Below are 20,779 nucleotides of genomic sequence, written 5' to 3'. Positions count from 1 at the left end.
GAAGAAGGATGTGGCAGGTTACAGCGGGATATAGATAAGTTGCAGAGCTGGGCAGAAAGGTGGCAAATGGAGTTCAATGTAGCTAAGTGTGAAGTAATTCACTTTGGTAGGAGTAACAAGAAGATGGATTACTGGGCTAATGGTAGGCGACTTGGTAGTGTGGATGAGCAGAGGGATCTTGGTGTCCATGTACACAGATCTCTGAAAGTTGCCACCCAGGTAAATAGAGTTGTGAAGAAGGCATATGGGTGTACTGGGCTTTATTGGAAGAGGAATTGAGTTCCAGAGTCCTGAGGTCATGTTGCAGTTGTATAAGACTCTGGTGCGGCCTCATCTGGAGTATTGTGTGCAGTTTTGGTCGCCATACTATAGGAAGGATGTGGAGGCATTGGAACGAGTGCAGAGGAGGTTTACCAGGATGTTGCCTGGCATGCATGGTAGGAGATCATGAGGAAAGGCTGAGGCACTCGGGGCTGTTCTTATTGGGAAAAGAAGGTTTAGGGGAGATTTATAGAGGTGTACAAGATGATTAGGGGTTTAGATAGGGTAGACACTGAGAACCTTTTTCTGTTAATGGAGTCAGCTGTTACTAGGGGACAGTTTTAAATTAAGGGGTGGTAGGTATAGGACAGATGTGAGGGGTAGATTCTTTACTCAGCGGGTTGTGAGTTCATGGAATGCCCTGCCAGTAGCAGTGGTGAACTCTCCCTCTTTATGGTCATTTAAGCGGGCATTGGATAAGCATATGGAGGTTATTGGGCTAGTGTAGGTTAGGTAGACTTTGGTCGGCGCAACATCGAGGGCCGAAGGGCCTGTACTGCGCTGTATTTTTCTATGTTCTATGTTCTAATTGATCCCATGTGCTCCAGAAAACTGAGACAAAACTATGGAATTCAAACCGGGACAATGCAAACACCAGTTTTGGATTATGGGAATCGATGTTAATCATTTGTTAACAGAGCCAAGCGTGTCCAACATGTTTCAAAGGTATTATTTTGCATGGAAATGTTCAATCTTTGGACAGTAAGCAAGAAGCTGACTGTTCCTGTTAGTAACGGGGTTACATTACAGAGGACATCGACCATGAAAACTCTGCACAGGGAGCAAGAGGACAGACCATTCATCGTTCCCCTCCCCTCTGCTCCACGACAACTTATCTGTCGATTCTCTTTGGTGTGAAAGTGAAGATACATTCTGTCAACTCATGCGCTGGCGCAAGATCCCTGGCAGTTCCCCAGAAACAAAGGTTACATTCAAACTGTTCTGCACTCTTTACGATTGGTATGTTCCAATCAAATTTAATTTTAAAGTGTATTAAATTTACATTTCCAATTGGTGCAATGTGGCAGTTGAAAACTGACATGAATTTTGTTAGAATGTCAATCAGGGGAATCAAGAACACCAAGTTCAAACTCGTGCTTTACCCTTGACATAAAATGGACAGTGTCAGATTTTGTCACAGAGGGATTTAGGATGGATAAGGTACTTGGCGGAATCCTGCAATGAGTGAGCTTTACTCTGTCTCTGACCCAGGGTGTATCTGAGCAGAGAACATTAACTGCACAAGACCCTTGTCCTAGACCTGTTAATAACCCACTTTAACTACACCGATGTAATGTAAGTCAGAGTGAGAAACAACTCATTCAGTATTTACCTCACAACTGGAGGGAAAAGAAACTTTATTACTTCTGTTGAATTATTAAATGCAACTTTGAGATTTTTATTGACATGAATTAACAGTGTCCATCAGTGCAAGTGAAATGTTTACGAAACTCGGTTTACCGCTGGATTTATCGACTGTTCTGTTGATGATCTTCAATGGAATCGCTTCATGTCCCACCACACAGGAGTAAGAAGCACCGCTGGCCCACTCCTCCGCTGTAATGGATAACAGGCTGTAGATGAAGAAGGAAGTGTTGTCACTCTCCGCCATCACCTCGGTGTTCTTGTAGTTACTGGGATTCACCTGCTTGTCATTGTTTGTCCACTTGACGAAGATCTCTCGGGGGGAGAAACCTCTCACTAAACAGGTGAGGGAGAGAAACCTCTGAGCGGAGATTTCTTCTGTTGGTGGCAGGAGGACCGACACTGATGGCTCCAGCGGATTAATCACTGCAGAATATTTGAGACAAATATAAATCAACCAAAAACATCCTGAACCAATATCACAATTTCACTCAATATTAAAATACGTCATTTTAAATTTGGGATTTATTCACTTTCCTTTTCTAAAGGAGCAGTATGGTACACATTCTGTTCAGTAAAAAAAGTAAAGTGAAAGTTGCCTCCATGTTTCCAGCCCACAACAAGGGCATTCTGTCCAACTGTCATTGCTGATGGTGACATCACAACCCAGGTTTCTTCCCACCTTATCTGACTTAATCAGAATACAATATCCTTTGGTCCATCTTTTTCTTAATCAGCTACTTAGCTATCCTGCCTTCAGATGCATCATTAATGCTCCCAACGGTGTTTGTTCATTACCAATGAAAGCCTGCCATTGATGTAACTGGATCTGGATTCCACATGGGATGCTTTGTGTTTTAATCTCACCGCTCACCTTTCTCCTTGTGGATGGAGTCTCTCAGCGGAGTCGGTAGATTCTGATGGTACACCACACATTCAAAAGTAACGCCACTCAGCCAGGCTTCAGTAGAAATGTCTAATTTGCTGATCACGCTGTCGGGATTCTGTCCAGGCTGGTCAGCAATCTCTGATTTCAGAGGCTTCTTTTCTTGTTTCCAGGTCACGTTGACTCCAGAAGGAAGATTGGACACAACGCAGGTTAACGTCACTGTCGCCTCCAGTAAGACTTGTTCTACTGGCGGTGGGAGGATTTTAACGGTGTTAGGGTGGCACTCGGTATCTTCTATGAAACAAAAATCAAAGTCAATGAAAAATGCCCCTTTATGATACAAACACCCAATCTTCAGATTACTTCTTCACAGGGTGAAGACACCACCTTCAAAATGGCAACTCCAACCATTGCTGAAACGATGCTTACTATTGTTGATGTATTTTGAGTTGTGAATGCATTTGTGATTACCTATGACATACCCTGTGTCATTATTCCTAAAGAACACTGGCTTTGTAACAAGTGACACCTGTGAAAAAAGTAAAATCATCGAAGATACCATTATGTAACCCATGGAATTACCTTTCTTTCAGAGTTTGTCTCTCACTTAAGACCATCTATTGATACTTGTGACAAGAGTAATCTGAATATAATGAGTTCAATTCCATGTTCATAACCCTTAGGTGTAAGTGCTGCTGGTCACGCTGACTGCTAAATCACATCCCAAATTTCGGACAAATTATAATAAATAATAATTATTCTCTTTGCAGAGTTCTAAAGTGTTACAGGAGCGGTGAATAGCCATGGAAATTCTGTTCATTATATTTAACGTGATCAAAAATACTTTGCGTTATTGGTGTGATGTCATTCTCTAATTTATGTCATTGTTCCTCGTGGGCTGCGTTTGGAGTAGATCTGAAAACAAGGCACTGAGTACAGCATTGGATATCGAGAAGGACACCCATCTCCTTAAGTCTACCCCTCCATTCAGTTCGTTCATGACTGGTCCGTACTTTCACTTTATTTACCAAGCTGCATTTTAAAATTTCTTCATAGAGCAGGGGAGAAAAAAAACAAACAAAAACGTCTTAAATTAATCTACAAACGTGATGGAAATGTACACTAATATTACAGACATCCACTACCCACTGTGTAAACATCACCACCCTAAACCAGGCTAAATCAGCCTGTCTCGAGTTCCTCGTTCATTCATCCCTATTGTAGCATTCTTACCAGAATTTATTCTCCTGCCTCATCCACTACTTACAGAGAGCATCTTAAAGAAGCTCAGTGAGACCACGTTTATCCCAGTTCATCAAATGTGATACCCACTTGGTCTGTGGTCTGATCCCATAAATGTAGTTAAAGAGCTCAGTACCAGATAAAAATCGATGTCGTACAATGTCCAAGGCCAACAGGTCATTCCTGATCAGGGAATGAAGCATTGAACGCATTCTGATTTACTTTCAAGTAAGGGTCACTGCATATTTTAACCACGTCATTTTGAGACCACATCATCATAAGATAGAGGATCAGAATAAGGCTGTTCGGCCAATCCAGAGTTTAGGTCAGAATGATGCTGGAAAAGCACAGCAGGTCAGGCAGCATCCGACGAGCAGGAAAACCGACGTTTCGGGCTAAAGCCATTCTACTGTCTTCTCCCCACACGAAACAAGAGCCGAACTATCTCTGGCTTGAATATACACAATGGCCTGGTCTCCACAGCCCTCTGCAGCAACAAGTTCCACAGATTCATCACCCTCTGGCTGAAGAAATTCCTCCCCATCTCAGTTCTAAACGGTGCCCCTTTGACCCTGAGACTGTGCCCTTAGGTCCTAGTCTCGCCTACCAGTCAAAACGTCTATTCCACGTTCACTCGACCTCAGTCTCTCAGTATTTTTTATGTTTCAATTAGATATCTCTCCAATATTCCCCTCCACCCCCAAACTTATCCTTGAAGCCACTACCAGGCAAGGATTCAGCACTCTGAATGCCTCTCCCAGCAAGGTCAGGCAACAAACTATTTAACAAAGCTCACTGTCTATATATCTATCTTCAACAGAGAGGAAACATGCTTTTCTGACTTGCCAAAATGTTGAATTATGAGCAATGCTAATGTAACACTCAAACCGAAATGAGATACGTGACATGTGGGGAAACGAGAAGCTGTACCTTGCTGTTTACTACGCCTGATAAATTAGTGTGTTTGATTCACATCAGAGTTCAGAGTGATTTGTAGCTCTCTCAGTATGTGTCTCTTACCCTGGAGTGCGGTGATGTTTTTACTTTGAATGTTGTCTTCATGAGTGACCTGGCAGGTATAGACTGCGCTGTTGTACCATTCACCATAAGGGACCATCAGCCGACTCGTCACCGAGAAGTTCCCGTTCGCCTCACACACGGGAGACATGAAGAAGCCAGAATCCAAGAGTCGGCCATTTTTCAACCAACTCACGGAGATTGACTTCGGATGGAAATCGATGATTGAACAGACAATGGTTGCAAACTTGCTGCTTGCGATTTCTTCACTGGAGCTCACAGTTAGGAGAAGAGTTGGTGGGAGAGGACCTCTACCTTTAGGAAACACATCGCATAAATTATCTGATGAATTTCATAACAAATACAATCAGTTCTCATATATCAAGGTTTCTTGTGGTTAATGGATACAAGAATCATAATTGTGCAGAGTGCTGGAGAAGCTGGGATCCACACAGAAAGATCATCAGGACAATGTGAAAGGCTAAAATTATAGGACACAGCAAGGGAGTCAAGGAGGCATAGAAACTGTAGACCGGTAACATCAGAAGGGAGATAGCAATGTTGGATGGTATTCGTTTTAATGACAGAGTCTGATGAACAAGGCAGATGAATTACCGCCATAAATGAGGAAATGATGCGGTTGCTATCACGGAGACATATTGAGAGATGGGCAGGAGTGGCTATTCAATATTCCAGGATTTAGTGCCTTCAGGCGAGACAGGGAAAGATGGAAAAGGATAGGGGCGGGGGTTTGCGGCACAGAATGTTGCTTCTGTCACAATTCTGACAAGAGTATTTTAGGCTGTAAATAGAAATGAAATAATGGATACCTCCTCGAACAAAGGCAAATGGACAGTACCTCAAAACCAAAATCCAGCAAACATCACTACTGGGAGAACACGATAGACCGTACTATAGGTCCAAAAGACCAAGTGCAAATACATGGGCAAATTTCAGAGAAATGTAAATTAAATAGGGGATTGAGAAAAGAGGTTTTTAACTTCCTCAGAATAGGCTTGGATATTCATTGTGTCAAAAGTTGAGAGGGAGCACAATTCTGAAATGCCCCCAGGAGAATATTTTAACAAAGTATGTGTTAATACAGAGAATTTTAATCCAGACCTTGCAAGAAAGGGGTGAACCTGGACTTAACTTTTGGAAATGAAGTCGACCCAGTGGGTAAAACATCAATGGTGGTGCACTTTGCAGACAGTGATCGTAAATCAGTTGGATTTCAGATTGTACTGCAACGGAATAGAAATTGTCCCAAAGTTCTGAAAAGGGGAAGGACAATTTTAGTAAGATCAGGTAATGACTTAACCAGAGTGGATTGGAAGCTGACACTTATTGGTAAATCTGAGTCAGAGCAGTGTGACACATTTAAGAAAGAGATAGGAAAATCACAGGGAGGACATTTCCCAGGAACCCACTGAATGGGACCAAGAATGTAGCGGGCTCTGGACACCAAAGGGCATGGAGGGTGAGATAAAGAGAAACAAGGGAGGCTTCCGGTCTATACTGAAATCTCAAAACAATAGAAATTAGTCTGGAGTACAGAACGTGCAAGGGGGAGTTTGAAAGACAAAGGAATTAGAAGAGCAAAGGGGACCATGAGAAAATAATAGCAGTCAAAATAAAGGAAAATATTTTTAAAAGTTACAGGCTCATTCATAATAAAAGAATGATTCGGGAAACAGTAATGCCCATTAAGTGTTATTATTGGAGTGGAGCCGGAGGATTAGGTTGTGGTCAAAACGAATGTGTTGTGTCAGTGTTCACTAGTAAGACGGACAATGTGGGGACAGAAATCATGGAGGGGTGTTGTGATGTACTTTCAGAAATTAGGACACATGATGTGATCTTCTGTGTTGTCTTGATGAATGAAAAGTGGTTATATTTCCAGGGCAGATGAAAAGTATACCAAGCGGTTGAGCGATGCAAAGGATGAAATAGTTGGGTCGCTGACAATAATTTAGAATTACTGCCTGGCCACAGCAGTTGTGCCAAGTGAGTGTAGATCAGCCAACGTTGCACTGTTACGCAGGACAAAGTAAGGGGTAAATAATGAAAACACAGATCTGTCAAGCTAGTCACAGTGGTAGGGAAACTATTGAAAAGTGAAATTAGTCTTCATTTGGAAGATAAATCAACAATTTTCAGCACGGTTTTATTGAGAGAAAGTCATGTGTAACAATTTGATAGTAGTTTTCAGAGAGATAACTCGATGTACAGATGATAGCAATAATCAGAGCCAATGGGATCCGAGTTAATTTGACAGATTGGATCTCGAACTGCCTGAGTGATGGGAGCAGGGGATAATAGTCATCGGGTATCTGCGTGACTGGAAATCTATGTCTCCTGGTGTTCTGTAGGGATTGGTGTTGATTTCCATGTTATTTCTCTGACATACCAATGATTGAGACTCAAATTTAGGAGGATTAACCAGTGAATTCACAGATGAAATGAAAACTGTCATGTTGGTAAGTCATGAGCATTATGGCTTTAGATTGCAGGAGGATATAAAAGAGTTGGTTGTATGTGAAGAGAAGTTGCAAATGGAAATTATTCTGGATAAATGTAAGGTGATGGAATTCGGCAGAAGAATCTGTGAGGTATGACATTTTGAATGGTGGAACCCTGGAAAGGCCTGAGGATCTTTGGTGCATGTACCCACCGATCCCCTATAGTACTGTGTCGTCTGGATAAAGAGACTAAGAAGGTGGGAGGATATTTGCTTTTATTAGCCTAGACATTGACAATGAAGAATAGGGAGATGATACTGGAACTTAATAGAACACTGGTTAGGCCATATTGAAGCGTTGTGTGCATGTTATCGAAGGAATGTGATTACATTACACTGAAGGCAGTATTGATGAGATTTGCCAGGATCTTGCCTGGGTTGGAGGGTTTTAGTTATGAAACTAGATGAGATAGACAGGGGTTTTCCTTGGAGCAGAGGAGAGTTAGGGAGAAGATTATCATGATGTCTAGAATTATTTTAGGCATAGACTGGGTAAACTGGATCAAACCTTTCCCCTTGATGGAGAGATCAATGCCTCAGGGGCACAGGGTGAAGGTAAGGCCAGGAGGTTCCAAGTGGATCTCAGGGGAAAACAAAATCAAACAGAGGGTGGTGTTAGCCTGGAGCTCAGCACCTATAAGTCATGTAGAAACTGAGCCCCTCATAATAAGTATGAAGTATTGAGATGCATCCTTGCAAGGGCAAGTCACACAAGGCAATGGATCATGTGCTGGCACATGGGACTGGAATAGTTAGGTGGCTGTTATTGACAGGCGTAAACTGGATGGATCAAAGGGCCTTTTTTCCTGTGCTGTATAAGGTGATTCTGTGAAAATGGTTATAAATAATGCCTTATTCATATTAATCCCAGATGCTCTGTTTATCTCAGTTCCCACAATACGTACCACATGGCATTTCTTTGCTCTTGTGTGAGTGTGACCCGCTGTGTTCAACCTCACAGTAGATTTTGCTGGGGCAATCTACCGCTGACCCGGGCAGGGTTAACTGGCTGCTCAGGGTGTAGGTTCCCTTCTTGTTTCTCACTGATGGGTAAGTCTTCAATCCATCCGTGATTAGCTCCCCACCTTTCTTCCAGGTTACCTTGGTGACGTCAGGGGAATAGTCCATCACCAAACAACCAAAGATTGTCGAATCGGTGTTGTGCCCCTCACAGGAGGAGACCAGGCCATAAAGCGTGGGGGGAGATGGTGTCTCTACAATAGAATGACCAATTGAGCATGTTAGTTTCTGTTAATTTGACCTTATCAGTTACTCAAATGTATCCTCAGCTGTAACCGTTTGCCAGTATGCTCCCGCTGAAGTCTACAGCATAACTGGAGTTTATTTTTGTTTCCTACCAGTTGCTGATCATGATCATTGGTTCCCTCTTTAGGAACATGCCCTCGACCTTGAACATTGCCATATCATTTAGGAAGAAGAACATCCTGATCCCACCCCAGGAACTGTTTGAAGATCTCACCAACTGACACTTTCATTGGATTGCTGTGAAGAGCAGAGAAGTTTCACAAAATACAAACCAAGGAAATGCAGATTCATTGAAATTCTACAGTGTAGACAAACAGGCCATTTGGCCCAACAAGTCCACACCCACCCTCTGAAAAGAAACACATCCAGACCCATTCCCCAACCCTATTATGCTACAGTTAACCCTGACTAATGCACCTAACCTCCCAATCACTGAACACAACATTTGCAATTTCCCCAGCTTGTACATCTTTGGACTGTGGAAGAAAATGCAGACAGATATGGGGAGGAAGTGCCAACTCCACAGACAGTCACCCGAGGCTGGAATGGAACCCGAGTCCCTAGCACTGTGAGGCAGCAGCGCTAACCACGGAACCAGCATGCCGCCCCACTAGGTACCCTGCTGCTGGAAATACCCAACAGCTGGCAGTACCCCCGGAGAGAAATCAGAGTGAATCATAGAACATAGAACAGTACAGGGCAGTACAGGCCCTTTGGCCCTCGATGTTGCGCTGCTCTGACATACTAATATGAAGCCCATCCCACCTACACTATTCCATGTACATCCATATGCCTGTCCAATGACAACTTAAATGTATTTAAACTTGGCAAATCTACGCCCGTTGCAGGCAAAGCATTCCATACACTTACTACTCAATGAGTAAAGAAACTACCTCTGCCATCTGTCTTATACCTATCTCCCCTCACTTTAAAGTTGTGTCCCCTCGTGTTTGCCGTCCCCATACTTGGAAATCAGGTCCAGTGAGCCTTCCTCACTTATCACTGCAAGGCAGAATGTTCTCTCTGGGAGGAAGGTCACAGCAGCAGCAGCAGCAGCAGCAGCAGCACAGGCAGGAGCTGAGCACTGGGACGGGGAGGATGGCTGTCACGGCTGAACTCAGGCCAATTGGCTGGAAGTTGAAACATCTCATTTACAATGATCTGAATTCTGGCGGCCTCTGAAAAATGGAGGACCATTAAGGTTCAGAGACTTTGGACTGTTACAGCTGAGTATTTACGTAAATATGATTTGAGAAATGAACAAGTAATCTTTAACTTTAATAACTATCAAACTGATACGCAGTTCACCACCAAACCTCATCTCTCAGACTAACCACTGCACTTACTCTGCCTAGACCTAAATTTCCACTCACATTGACAAACCCTACCCTGCTATACACCCATTCATGCCCGGAACACACAACCCCTATCACACAAAACACATCCAAGGCAATCCATATTGGTAGTGTAGCTGAGCAGAGAGATCTCGGTGCCCATGTACATAGATCCCTAAAAGTTGCCAGCCAGTTTGATAGAGTTGTTAAGAAGGCATACTTTGTGCTGGCTTTCATCGATAGAGGGACTGAGTTTCAGAACCATGAGGTTAGGTTGCAGCTGGACAAAACTCTGGTGTGGCTACACTTGGAGTATTGTGTACTGTTCTGGTCACCACATTATAGAGAGAATGTGGAAGCTTTGGAAGAGTTCAGAGGAGGTTTACCAGGATGTTGTTTGGTATGGCGGGAAGGTTTAATGAGGAAAGGATGAGGGTCTTGAGGCTGTTTTTGTTTGAGAGAAGAAGGTTGAGAGGTGACTTAATTGAGACATAAAAGATAAACAGAGGGTGGACAGTGAAAGTTTTTTTCCTTGAATAGTGATGGCTAGCAGGAGAGGACATAGATGACAGATGTCAGAGGTTGTTTCTTTACTCAGAGAGTAGTAGGGCCATGGAACGCACTGCCTGCAACAATAGTACACTCGCCAACTTTAAGGGCATTTAAAAGGTCATTGGATAAACATATGGATGAAAATGGAATAGTGTAGGATAGATAGGCTTCAGATTGGTTCCACAGGTCAGCGCAACATCGAGGGCTGAAGGACCTGTACTGCACTGTAATGTTCTATATTCTATATTCCAGATGGACATATGATCTCAATCCCTTTCAGTCATTTACACTCCTGCCATCCTGCACCTGGCCCATAGCGAATCTGGCCCTGACTGGACCTGGCACCATCATTTTCACAACCTCTGACAAAAGCCCACTACCCAAGACATGACCTCAGCCCTTGATCACTGACCTCTCATCTTACCCAAGACAACCTGTGCACATTGCATCCTAGCTCCGCTGGCATCTGTGCTTTACAACCTACCATTTTGCCAGACTTCGAGCTTTGCATTTTGACAACACGTCCACCTGTCACTTCATTCCAGTGACCTTCCACCCCCGAAACATCCTGGCACTCTGCCCACCTCTACACTAACCAGCCTGGCATCCTGCCCACCTCTCCATAAACCAGCCTGGCAAAGACAGACCTCCTGCATTTCAGCTCAAACTACCCCTCACCTACCAAGCACAATTCAACCAAATTATCCTGTGACCATTACCATTTACCTTGATGCCACCTTTTGCCAGACAGAGTGCACGCAAGCTTACCCAGCAGCCAGCCAACCAGCCTCCCAGCCCAAACTCTCCCACATGCCCAATCTCGCCCCTCACTTGCTCACCACCTTCCAACTTTAAGCCTCCTCCACCATAAAGTCAGTGAGACATAAAGTCGTACAGCACAGAAACAGTTCCTTTGGTCCAGCCCATCCATGCTGACCAGAGTTCCCAAATTAAACTCATTCCACTTGCCTGCCTTTGGCCCATATCCATCCAGACCGATCCAGTTCCTGTAGCTGTTCAAATGTCTTCTCAATGTGGGACCGATCTCTGCACTTACCGCTTCCTCTGGCAGTTCATTCCAATGTTTTGGACAGTTACAACATGAAGCCCTAACTCCTGCACTCAGTGCTCTGACCAATGAAGGTACATGCGCCAAACACCTTCAACACACTAGGTACTTGAGACAACGCTTTCAAGAATCGATGAGTCTTGAATCTATGAATTTCTGTGGTGGAGAATTCCAAAAGAATTCACCATTGTTTTGTTGAACAGGAAACAATCAGGTTCAATGTTATCGAGTGTTGGGAAGACTGGTGAGCAGCAAGATTAATCATGATCCCATGAATGGAATAGCCTTCTAAAGAGGCCAAGATGCCTTCTTCAGCTTCCATTTTGCATGCTGACATGTCCCTTCGGCAGCATGTTCCAAAATTGTGATCCTTGAGGATAAGGGCACACATGCATGTAAAGCTTGCCTCCAAATCAGACTTCAACTTGACTCTCAACTATTTCCCTGCCCGTTTCCTCTTCCTCAATCACAGCCATGGGACTCACTTCCTAACAGCGCTGTGAATGTGCTAATACCACACAAACTTCAGCAATTCAAATAAACTGATGACAACTGGTTTCTCAAGGCGATATAAAAAGTCTGACACTTCCACACCTGTCTAGAGATTCAAACAACCACTGGAAGAATTGAAAATGATTTGATGCACTTGTGTGTCTACACAAGATGACATTGTTTCCTTTTTTAAAAATCACACAACACTAGGTTGTAGTCCAACAGGTTTAATTGGAAACAAACTAGCTTTCGGAGCGTTGCTGATAAAGGAGCGTCGCTCCGAAAGTTGGTGTGCTTCCAATTAAACCTGTTGGACTATAACCTGGTGTTGTGTGATTTTTAACTGTGTACACCCCAGTCCAAAACCGACATCTCCAAATCATGGTTTCCTTTTGTGTGATTTGACTGTGTTTTCACTGAATGAACAGAGCTATTTCTTAATCATATAATAGGAATGAAGCTTCCCTCATTTTTAGCAACTGCTGAAAATGTGTTGCTGGAAAAGTGCAGCAGGTCAGGCAGCATCCAAGGAGCAGGCAGTATCCAAGGAGCCCTTCCTGAAGAAGGACTCATGCCCGAAACGTCGATTCTCCTGCTCCTTGGATGCTGCCAGACTTGCTGCACTTTTCCAGCAACACATTTTCAGCTCTGATCTCCAGCATCTGCAGTCCTCACTTCCTCCTCATTTTTATCAAGGCAATCACACATTATATTTCTTTATTCCAGGGAAGTATAGTGTTAAATTAATGAAATATGATGATTGGGATGTTTCAATTGGAAATTGTCAGAGATTTAAAGTTTACTTTCATGAGCAATTAATTCCAGCCTCATTGTGTCACAGTACTCACAGGAATGTCTTTCAGAAATAGTGTCTCCCTTTGTTATGGGCAGTCGAATCAGTAAATCTGGGATAGTTTTTGCTTGTTAAAGAGTTTTAGCCAAAGGGAGACCTGGGGATTGAGCTCACAGATGCACCATGATCTAAGTAAGTGGTGGAACAGCTCGAGGGGCTGAGTGCCCTCCTCTTGTTCCTACCTTTCTATCATTGTGTCATTCATTAAGCTAGCACTGGCCGTGAATACTTGTTATTAAAATATTTCAACAAATTAATTGTTTGACACGTGCTTTAAAAAAAAACTTCTGTTGATTATTTGGAACGGGATCATTGACATTCTCTATTTGAGTGATCAAAATAACTTCCACCCAATTACAGCAGCCACTGCACTCTGCAGTGTGTTGTTACTTCATAGTAGTTTCTTGTGAAACTACAGCTCGAGATCAGGGCGCTAAATTCAATAATATCTCTGAACATTCGCAATTTGTTCAAATGCATCTTTTCTCTGAAGAACGTGTTTAATCGAACAGAACTTTTTTCAATGAAACAACAAACTTTAAATGCTAGAAAACCAAAATAAAGACAGAAACTTCTGAAGAAACTCAGCAGGTCTAGCAGCTCCTGTGGAGAGAAGGCAAGGTTAACCTTTCGCATCCAGAGACCCCTCTTCACCAAATTGTTTTCATGTTTTTGGCACAAGAGCTCACATCTGTTGAGATAAACAGTGATTACGTTGGCTTGAGTCCTGTTGGAAAAAGAATTCTTAGCAGAGGTACTGGATGGTCTGAGATAGCAATGGAAGACCAACAGAAAAGCTATCACCATCTGCTGCAAGTGTTGGATCAGCAGAACCCTCACCGTACTGAACTATCAAATTCAGCTACAGCACTGGTTTAATATAAAGTAAAACAGCCTCAGCATAATCTCATCAAATATACTTTGAAAATGATTCATTCGGGATTAGTTATAAATGATATTGTTAGAACAGCAAGTCAAAAGCTGGGATTTCTTTGAGCACTTACTCCATTAACCCCATCTAGCGATGCCCAAAAGCTTGTGAACAAATATTGATCTGGAAAAAGCTGCTAACCACCAAAATTCTGTTTAATATCTAAGAGACACAAGTCAGGACAGAGATTGAATAGATTTCACTGGCCTCTGTGAGTGGAATTCCAACAAACACCCAAACATCTCAATCTGCTTTCTTGCATTGAAGTAACCTGATAAGAGATGGTGTTACATACCTCTCTAACAGGTGGTAAGTGAACACAGACCACCTGGCACAGAATCAGGGACCCTCCTATAACTTCACAACAGACCTGAACACAATGAGCTCGACACTATCACGGAGAACATAGCCCACCTGTTTTGACAGTACATAAACCATGTTAGTTATTAACACCTTCCAACAACTAGGGATTGTTCCAGAATGTTTGTACAATGAAAGTAACGTTTCAACATTTATCCAAGAATACTTTGACAGCAGCTCCAAATTGTTCAAACTCTATGGGAACTACAGAGGAATAAAACTAGGAATTGCATTGCCATCAATTCACTGTCACTGGATTCCAACCTCGAACTCCCTTCCTCTTTCCGCTGTGAATGTTGCTGCACTAGACGGTCTACTGAGTTTGAGAAAGTTTAAAATGTTTTGAAGTGTAATATTACTGTTGCCAGTGACATTAAAAGCTGATAATAGGTTTTCAAATAATAAGATGCAAAAAAATTCTGATTCTGCATTGTGCCACGAAACATGTCCTGCATAACTGAGGCACAAAGAAAATATGCAGCATATTTCCCTCTGCCTCGCTCAATCAAATATCTCTTGTTGCCAACAACCAATTTCAGAACTCTTGCTATCTGCCTTTTGTTCCTGAAACGTTCGTTCTGATTGGAACAACTTAGTCAGGGCTCTCAATTCTGAGGCACCTATTGTATTTCTGGCAGATAAAAGTGGGTTTGAAGCGCGAGATGGAATTGAACTGTCTGAGATTCAGGTATCCCAACTGGACAATTTACAAATGGTCAGGACCGTTGGCAAGTTAGTCAGAGATAGCACTGAAACAAACTGTACAACAGACTTAATCCTAGAGGATACATTGCTCAACTCCTCACGTCAAATATATTCACTGTAATTGAATATTCATCAGAAGAATTAACCAGTGGATTAATATGAACGAGAATGTGTTCATAATGAACATAAATAACCACTGAATTAATAAACTTAATAAGTCATTGCATAAATTATTGAGGTGGGAAATATCACCAATTAAAGCACAGATCTGGAGGAAATGGGTTATTCTCTAAATTATTTTTACATATTCTTAAAATGTTCCTTGAACTGTGGAGATTTTGCATGCACTGTATAAACAATACTGCATTCCAGTGTGGAAAGCATTTCTGTTGAAGGAATTAGGGCAAGGTTATTTTCTTGTTAACTGCTTTTAATGAACTAAAATGTTTAAAAAGGTATGAATTGAAAACATGCTTCTGTCTGGAGTTGCCCACTTTAATGGATGTCTAAGTAAATGTGGCACTGCTGCCTCACAGATCCAGGTACCCAGGCTCGGTTCCAGCCTCAGGTGACTGCCTATGTGGAGTTTACACAATCTCCCCTGTGTCTGTGTGGATTTCCTCCCACAATCCAAAGATGTGCATGTCAGGTGAACTGGTCATGCTATATTGTCTATAGTGTTCGGTGCATTAGTCAGGGGTAAATATAGGGTAGGGGAATGGGTCTGGGTGGGTTACTCTTCAGAGGGTCAGTGTGGACTTGTTGGGCCAAATGGCCCGATACATACTGCAGGAAATCTAATCTGAAAGATTGTCACACTTAACTAACGTGAGCAGATTCCTTCTGATCGCTACATTGCAATAAATAGGTCAAGTATATTAATTAAAATAAATATTACTCTATTTTCAGTGTCTGAATAAACAATGTGCTCTGTTATCCTCTAGTTCATGTCTTCTGCAAATTTGTGAACTCTGCATCCGTCTGAACACATCGATGTAAAATGAATTCTCTGCGTTTGCAGCAAGTACTCCCATGGTTTTAAGAGGAGAGTTCCTACAGTAAGGAAACAGGCCATTTGGCCCAACAATTCCACACTGACCCTCTGTTCAGTAAGTAGCCCACCCAGACCCATTCCCCCTAATTTATATTTGCCCCTGACTAATGCACCCTGACATACACATCCCTGAACACTATGGCTGTGCTCAATTGCACAATCACCTGACCTGCACTTCTTTTAGACTGTGGTAGGAAACCAGAGCGCCCGAAGGAAACCCACGCAGACACAGGGAGAATGTACAAACTCCACACAGGCAGTCACCCGAGGGTGGAATCAAATTTGGGACCCTGGTGCTGTGAGGCAGCAATGCCAATCACTGAGCCACCATGCTGCCCTGCGAGTTCATGAGTGGATTACTTTAATTAATTCGAAATTTGGCCTTGGTCACATAACTCACTCTCGCAGTTGTTTCCGGAAGAATGACTCCTCAGTTGATATTTTGTTGTAAAATGTAATTATTTATTTAAAATGCACAGATTGGGAACACCTAAAGTACTGTGCAGGTTAAATAATTCAGTTAATGTTTTATTTTTATCCTGCAAATCCAGTTTAATCAGGGACATAACAATTAATTAACTCAAGTTATGTGTGAAACTGATCAAAGCAGTGAAACTGATCTGTTCTTCATAGAATTGAGCAGAATTTCCAAATGGTCTTTGCCAATGATCTTTTCCAGCCAGAAAAATATGTATGTAGTGTACAGTGGAATTGAAAGGTGTTTCTTGATCAATTATAGCACAGTCATGGCATTTTTGCTCAAGAGCAAGAACTATTAGAACATTAGACTTTTGAAATTCTATTTATATTTCTCTATGACTTGCAAACTGTTTAAAGACAGACCTTGTGATTGAACTAGATAGTTGAGTTTTGAATTTGGATTGTAAAGCATGGATTCGATTAATCCTTAATTATTTATTTTAAGTAAAAATGGTGCCTGAAGGTATCTGTTTTCCCTTCATTTCTAAAACTTTGCAATTTGCTTTCACTTAATAAACGAAATAATTTCACTTTATGAAATTTTAACTCGCATGCTGATTGCATTGAATGAGGAAAGAGCAGTTCACTGTCACCAACCGTGTTAACATTGCAAAAACAATGTAGAAACCAGAAACAGTTTCCCAAATATAACACATTTAATGTTACCCAAGCACAGTCCCTCCTCAACAGATCAACGATCACCAGATCACAACACGGTGTGTTTGCAGCAGAACTAGCTCTGCAAACATTTTCAACAGAACCAAGAACATGACGTAACCTCACAAAAAAAACAAATTGAAGTCTATCAAAGCTGCTTAAAATCCACCAAACTAATGATTAAATTGAATAGAAATAACAAGTCATAACAGCAACCTTGTTTGTAGGGGACTTAACACTTAAAGCTGTAACGTTTCTGGCAATAGTTCAATTTATTTCCAACCTGCACACTCTTCCTGATCATGACTATCTTGTGCAGTGCACAGTAGAGTGGGGTTGAAGGCATATATTGATTAATCACTTCATGGTCAAAACAAAATTACTGAATGGACAAATATTACCACATTATAATTTTAAGTTAGTTTCAATTACGTAATCTGATCAATTCTGCAGTTTCAGATTTTAGTCCCAAATTTTATTTTGAATGAGGCTATTCAAAACAAAATTCAGTTCGTTTACAATTAGAACGGAGTTTTTTTTAAAAGTCAACGCATTAAAAACTCGTTTTTTTTTCATTTCTCACACTTCTGGGTTTCTGCCTTGAGTTGTTTTTCAGACCGTTACAAATAGATGTAATGTTTTCAATCAAGCAGAGAAAAATGTGTCATATAAGTTTAACAAATGCAGAAATGATTCATGAAAACCAAAAGAACTTCACAAATATTGGTAATGAAAAGTAATCCAGAGAGTCAATCTCCTCACCAGAAAGAAAACACCAATTCAGAAAGCATGAAAACGCAGATCAATTTCACAAACTGAATAAGAATCCAATCAACTCAATTCAACAGAATCCAGGAAAATAAAATCAGAATCCAATCAACACAAAACAACAGATTTGAATGAAACACAATCAGAATCCAACCAATTCAATTCAACAGAATCAAATAAAACCATTTCAAAAACCAATCAACAAAATTCAACAAAACTAAGTAAAAACAAAGTCAGAATCCAATCAACACAGTTCAACCCAATCAACTAAAACAAAGCCAAAATCCAATCAACTCAATTCAACAGAATCAAGTAAAACAAACTCAGAATCTAATCAACAGAATGCAATATAGCACCGCAAGAAGCTTTTATGACAGTTTCTAACCTGCTTGTCATCAACAAAATTAACAAAATAAATGAGAAAATATAATCATGGTAAGAACATATATTCAGGAAATGAATCATGATATTTTAGCATATTTTAGTCATGTTTGGTAATATCTTGAACATCTTTGAATTCTTAGCATTTGTTGTTGATAATAAAACTCACAGTCAGGGTGTCACTGGCATTAAACATTATTTATAGCTGACTGATTAAGAGACATTAGGTGTTTCAAGTAACCCAGCCACACAGAATGCCCATCTGATCAAACAATAGAGATACACCGAGCAACTGACTCCATCATCACCATTTTAACTATTTGCTGAGCATTAACTGAAGTCTATAATCAGTCTGAACAAAAATCAATCCGAACCAAACCAAACTCAGCACAGAATCTGAGCTTCATTTAATTCAGAAATTAGTCACATGGATAGAAAGTTTTTAAAAAGTCACTAGGAAAGTTCAAAGTTCTTACCTGAAGTCACAGTCACCATGCTCCCTTGGCCCCAGTAATCAAGATACTCACAGTGTTACGTTCTCTGGACTGAGTCACATAATAACTAGCTCTGCATAAAACAAATCAAAAATCTACCATCATTTTAAATTTTCAGAACCACAGGCAAAATAAAGTCCCGATAAATCTTCATCACATAATTGCGCTAGTGAATTCTGATCATTCTTGATAAATTTTAATACTGTTTGATACTTCACAGAGTAACACATGAGCTGATTCTCAAAATCCCCAACTGGTATATCAATAATTACCCAACCCTTTTCCAAATTAAATAGTGATACTGGCATAAAACCCACAGAACTAATACTGCACTGCAAGTTAAGACGGTTTGTAGAAATAATCACTGACTAGTTTCAAACAATGGAGGCTGAATAGGTTTTTGTATTGATCATAATTGCAGTGCCATTCCAGCTCTCTCACTGTGAGACACGTTGTGTCAAATACTATGACAGACTGTAAACTGTAAAATGCAAATAATTTCTTCACTTCCCAGAAAGCAGTGATTCAGACTCCTCTAAAAATGATTTGGTGCATTATTTCAGCTTTTACTATTCATTGTATTTTGAAAGCTTGGAATACTTTTCCAGGTTTGGTCTGCATTTAACTTGACAATCAACACGAAGAAAGTAGAAAAAAATTATACATTTGTACAAACTAGCCCGACTGGATTGTGTTTAAATTGCATCTCACATTATTTCTCGCTCCTGCCACGGTAGAAATCACCAATTTGAGATAAATCCTTGTCAGTGGTTATTGTATGAGGATGTCGCTGTGCACAACACTGTGACCCGTCTCTTGCACAGTAATAGATGGCGGTGTCTTCGATCTTCAGGTTCCCCATGTCCAATGCGAAAATGTTGTTTGAAGTGTCTTTGGACGCAGTTAATTGACCCTTAATCGCTGGTGCATAGTAACTGCTGGATGAACTATAGTAGCTAACCAGCCACTCCAGACCCTGGCCGGGAACCTGGCGGACCCAGTACATCCAGTAGCTGCTGAGATCGAACCCGCTGGTTTTACAGGTCAGTTCCAGGCTGCCGTCGGGACGGCCAGTCTCTGCCTCTGGCTGGGTCAAAACAATCTCCGAGTGGACACCTTTAAAAAAGACAAGAAATAAACCATGAGCATTAATGCAGATGAAATGATGCCTGAGTCTTTTACATTCCTGAGGTAGACTAACATTGAGACAGTAACAAAGACAGACTTGAACAAAAAACACTCACATGATAAGAAAGTCAGTAATAAACTGAGAAAAATTGTCGACACAATCATTCTGATAACTTCTGGGAAGCGGTTCTGTCAAGATCTTTCTAAACAAAGCCGATCCCGGAGTGTTGAATTACGGTCCAGTGCCTAGGATTTATATGGCCATCGGAAAGGGCAGGCTTACAGCTTCCGCCTGTTGGTTTCCTGCTGGAGGCTGAGACTGGATCCTGGTCTCAGCTTGCACAGCCCCAACACATGGGCTCATGTATTTACCAGGTTACGCTTAAACATGGATATATACACATCTTGGGATATTTATTTTGCTGAATAGCTTCTTTGGGAGTTTTTTTTTAAATGGTGGGAGTAAAATTGAGTAGCTTCAGGTCTGTTTCACATGATAGTTGCAAGTATTTTGTTTTTAAAAAATTCATTTGAAAGTTAGCTCCCTTTATTTCTACATTCATTCACAAGCAGATAAAACTAAAATCAAAGTTCAAACGTATTACTAGCTAGTAAAACAATTGAGCTTTTATTTCCCAGGACACTGCCAGTCTCTGTCCCACTACAAAATAACATGTAATTCATACTAAACATTTCAAAATTCAATTTAGGCAACTGAATACAGAGCGTGTCCAAAGTGATTATATTCAGAATATTCAATTTGAAGTTAACTCCCTTTAATTCTACATTCCACCACAAGCAGATAAAGCTAAAAAGAACTTCAATCATATTATTAACCAACAAAATGAGTGACTTTATTTTTGCTGTCACTCAAAGTCTCTCTCACTTTACAAAATAAAA

At 41.2% G+C, this 20,779-nt stretch overlaps 2 gene segments (V, D, J or C); both read right to left on the bottom strand.

Annotated features, from left to right (window-relative positions):
• LOC132808807 (Ig heavy chain C region, membrane-bound form-like) overlaps positions 1-18,856 on the bottom strand; it is a 57,262-nt gene extending 38,406 nt beyond the window's left edge. Inside the window, 6 exon segments of the C gene segment in view lie at positions 1,783-2,112; positions 2,561-2,869; positions 4,838-5,149; positions 8,261-8,569; positions 18,734-18,779; positions 18,851-18,856. Coding sequence covers positions 1,783-2,112; positions 2,561-2,869; positions 4,838-5,149; positions 8,261-8,569; positions 18,734-18,779; positions 18,851-18,856 — 1,312 coding nt within the window.
• On the bottom strand, positions 18,742-20,128 carry LOC132808801 (Ig heavy chain V region-like). The segment is given in 3 exon segments: positions 18,742-18,824; positions 19,463-19,867; positions 19,996-20,128. Coding segments are annotated over 2 exon segments (453 nt in total).
• Between the last annotated feature and the right edge of the window lie 651 nt (positions 20,129-20,779).

The sequence above is a fragment of the Hemiscyllium ocellatum genome (assembly GCF_020745735.1).
Source record: "Hemiscyllium ocellatum isolate sHemOce1 chromosome 40 unlocalized genomic scaffold, sHemOce1.pat.X.cur. SUPER_40_unloc_1, whole genome shotgun sequence".
Taxonomy (NCBI): domain Eukaryota; kingdom Metazoa; phylum Chordata; class Chondrichthyes; order Orectolobiformes; family Hemiscylliidae; genus Hemiscyllium; species Hemiscyllium ocellatum.
This window is presented reverse-complemented; position numbering and strand designations above follow the sequence as displayed.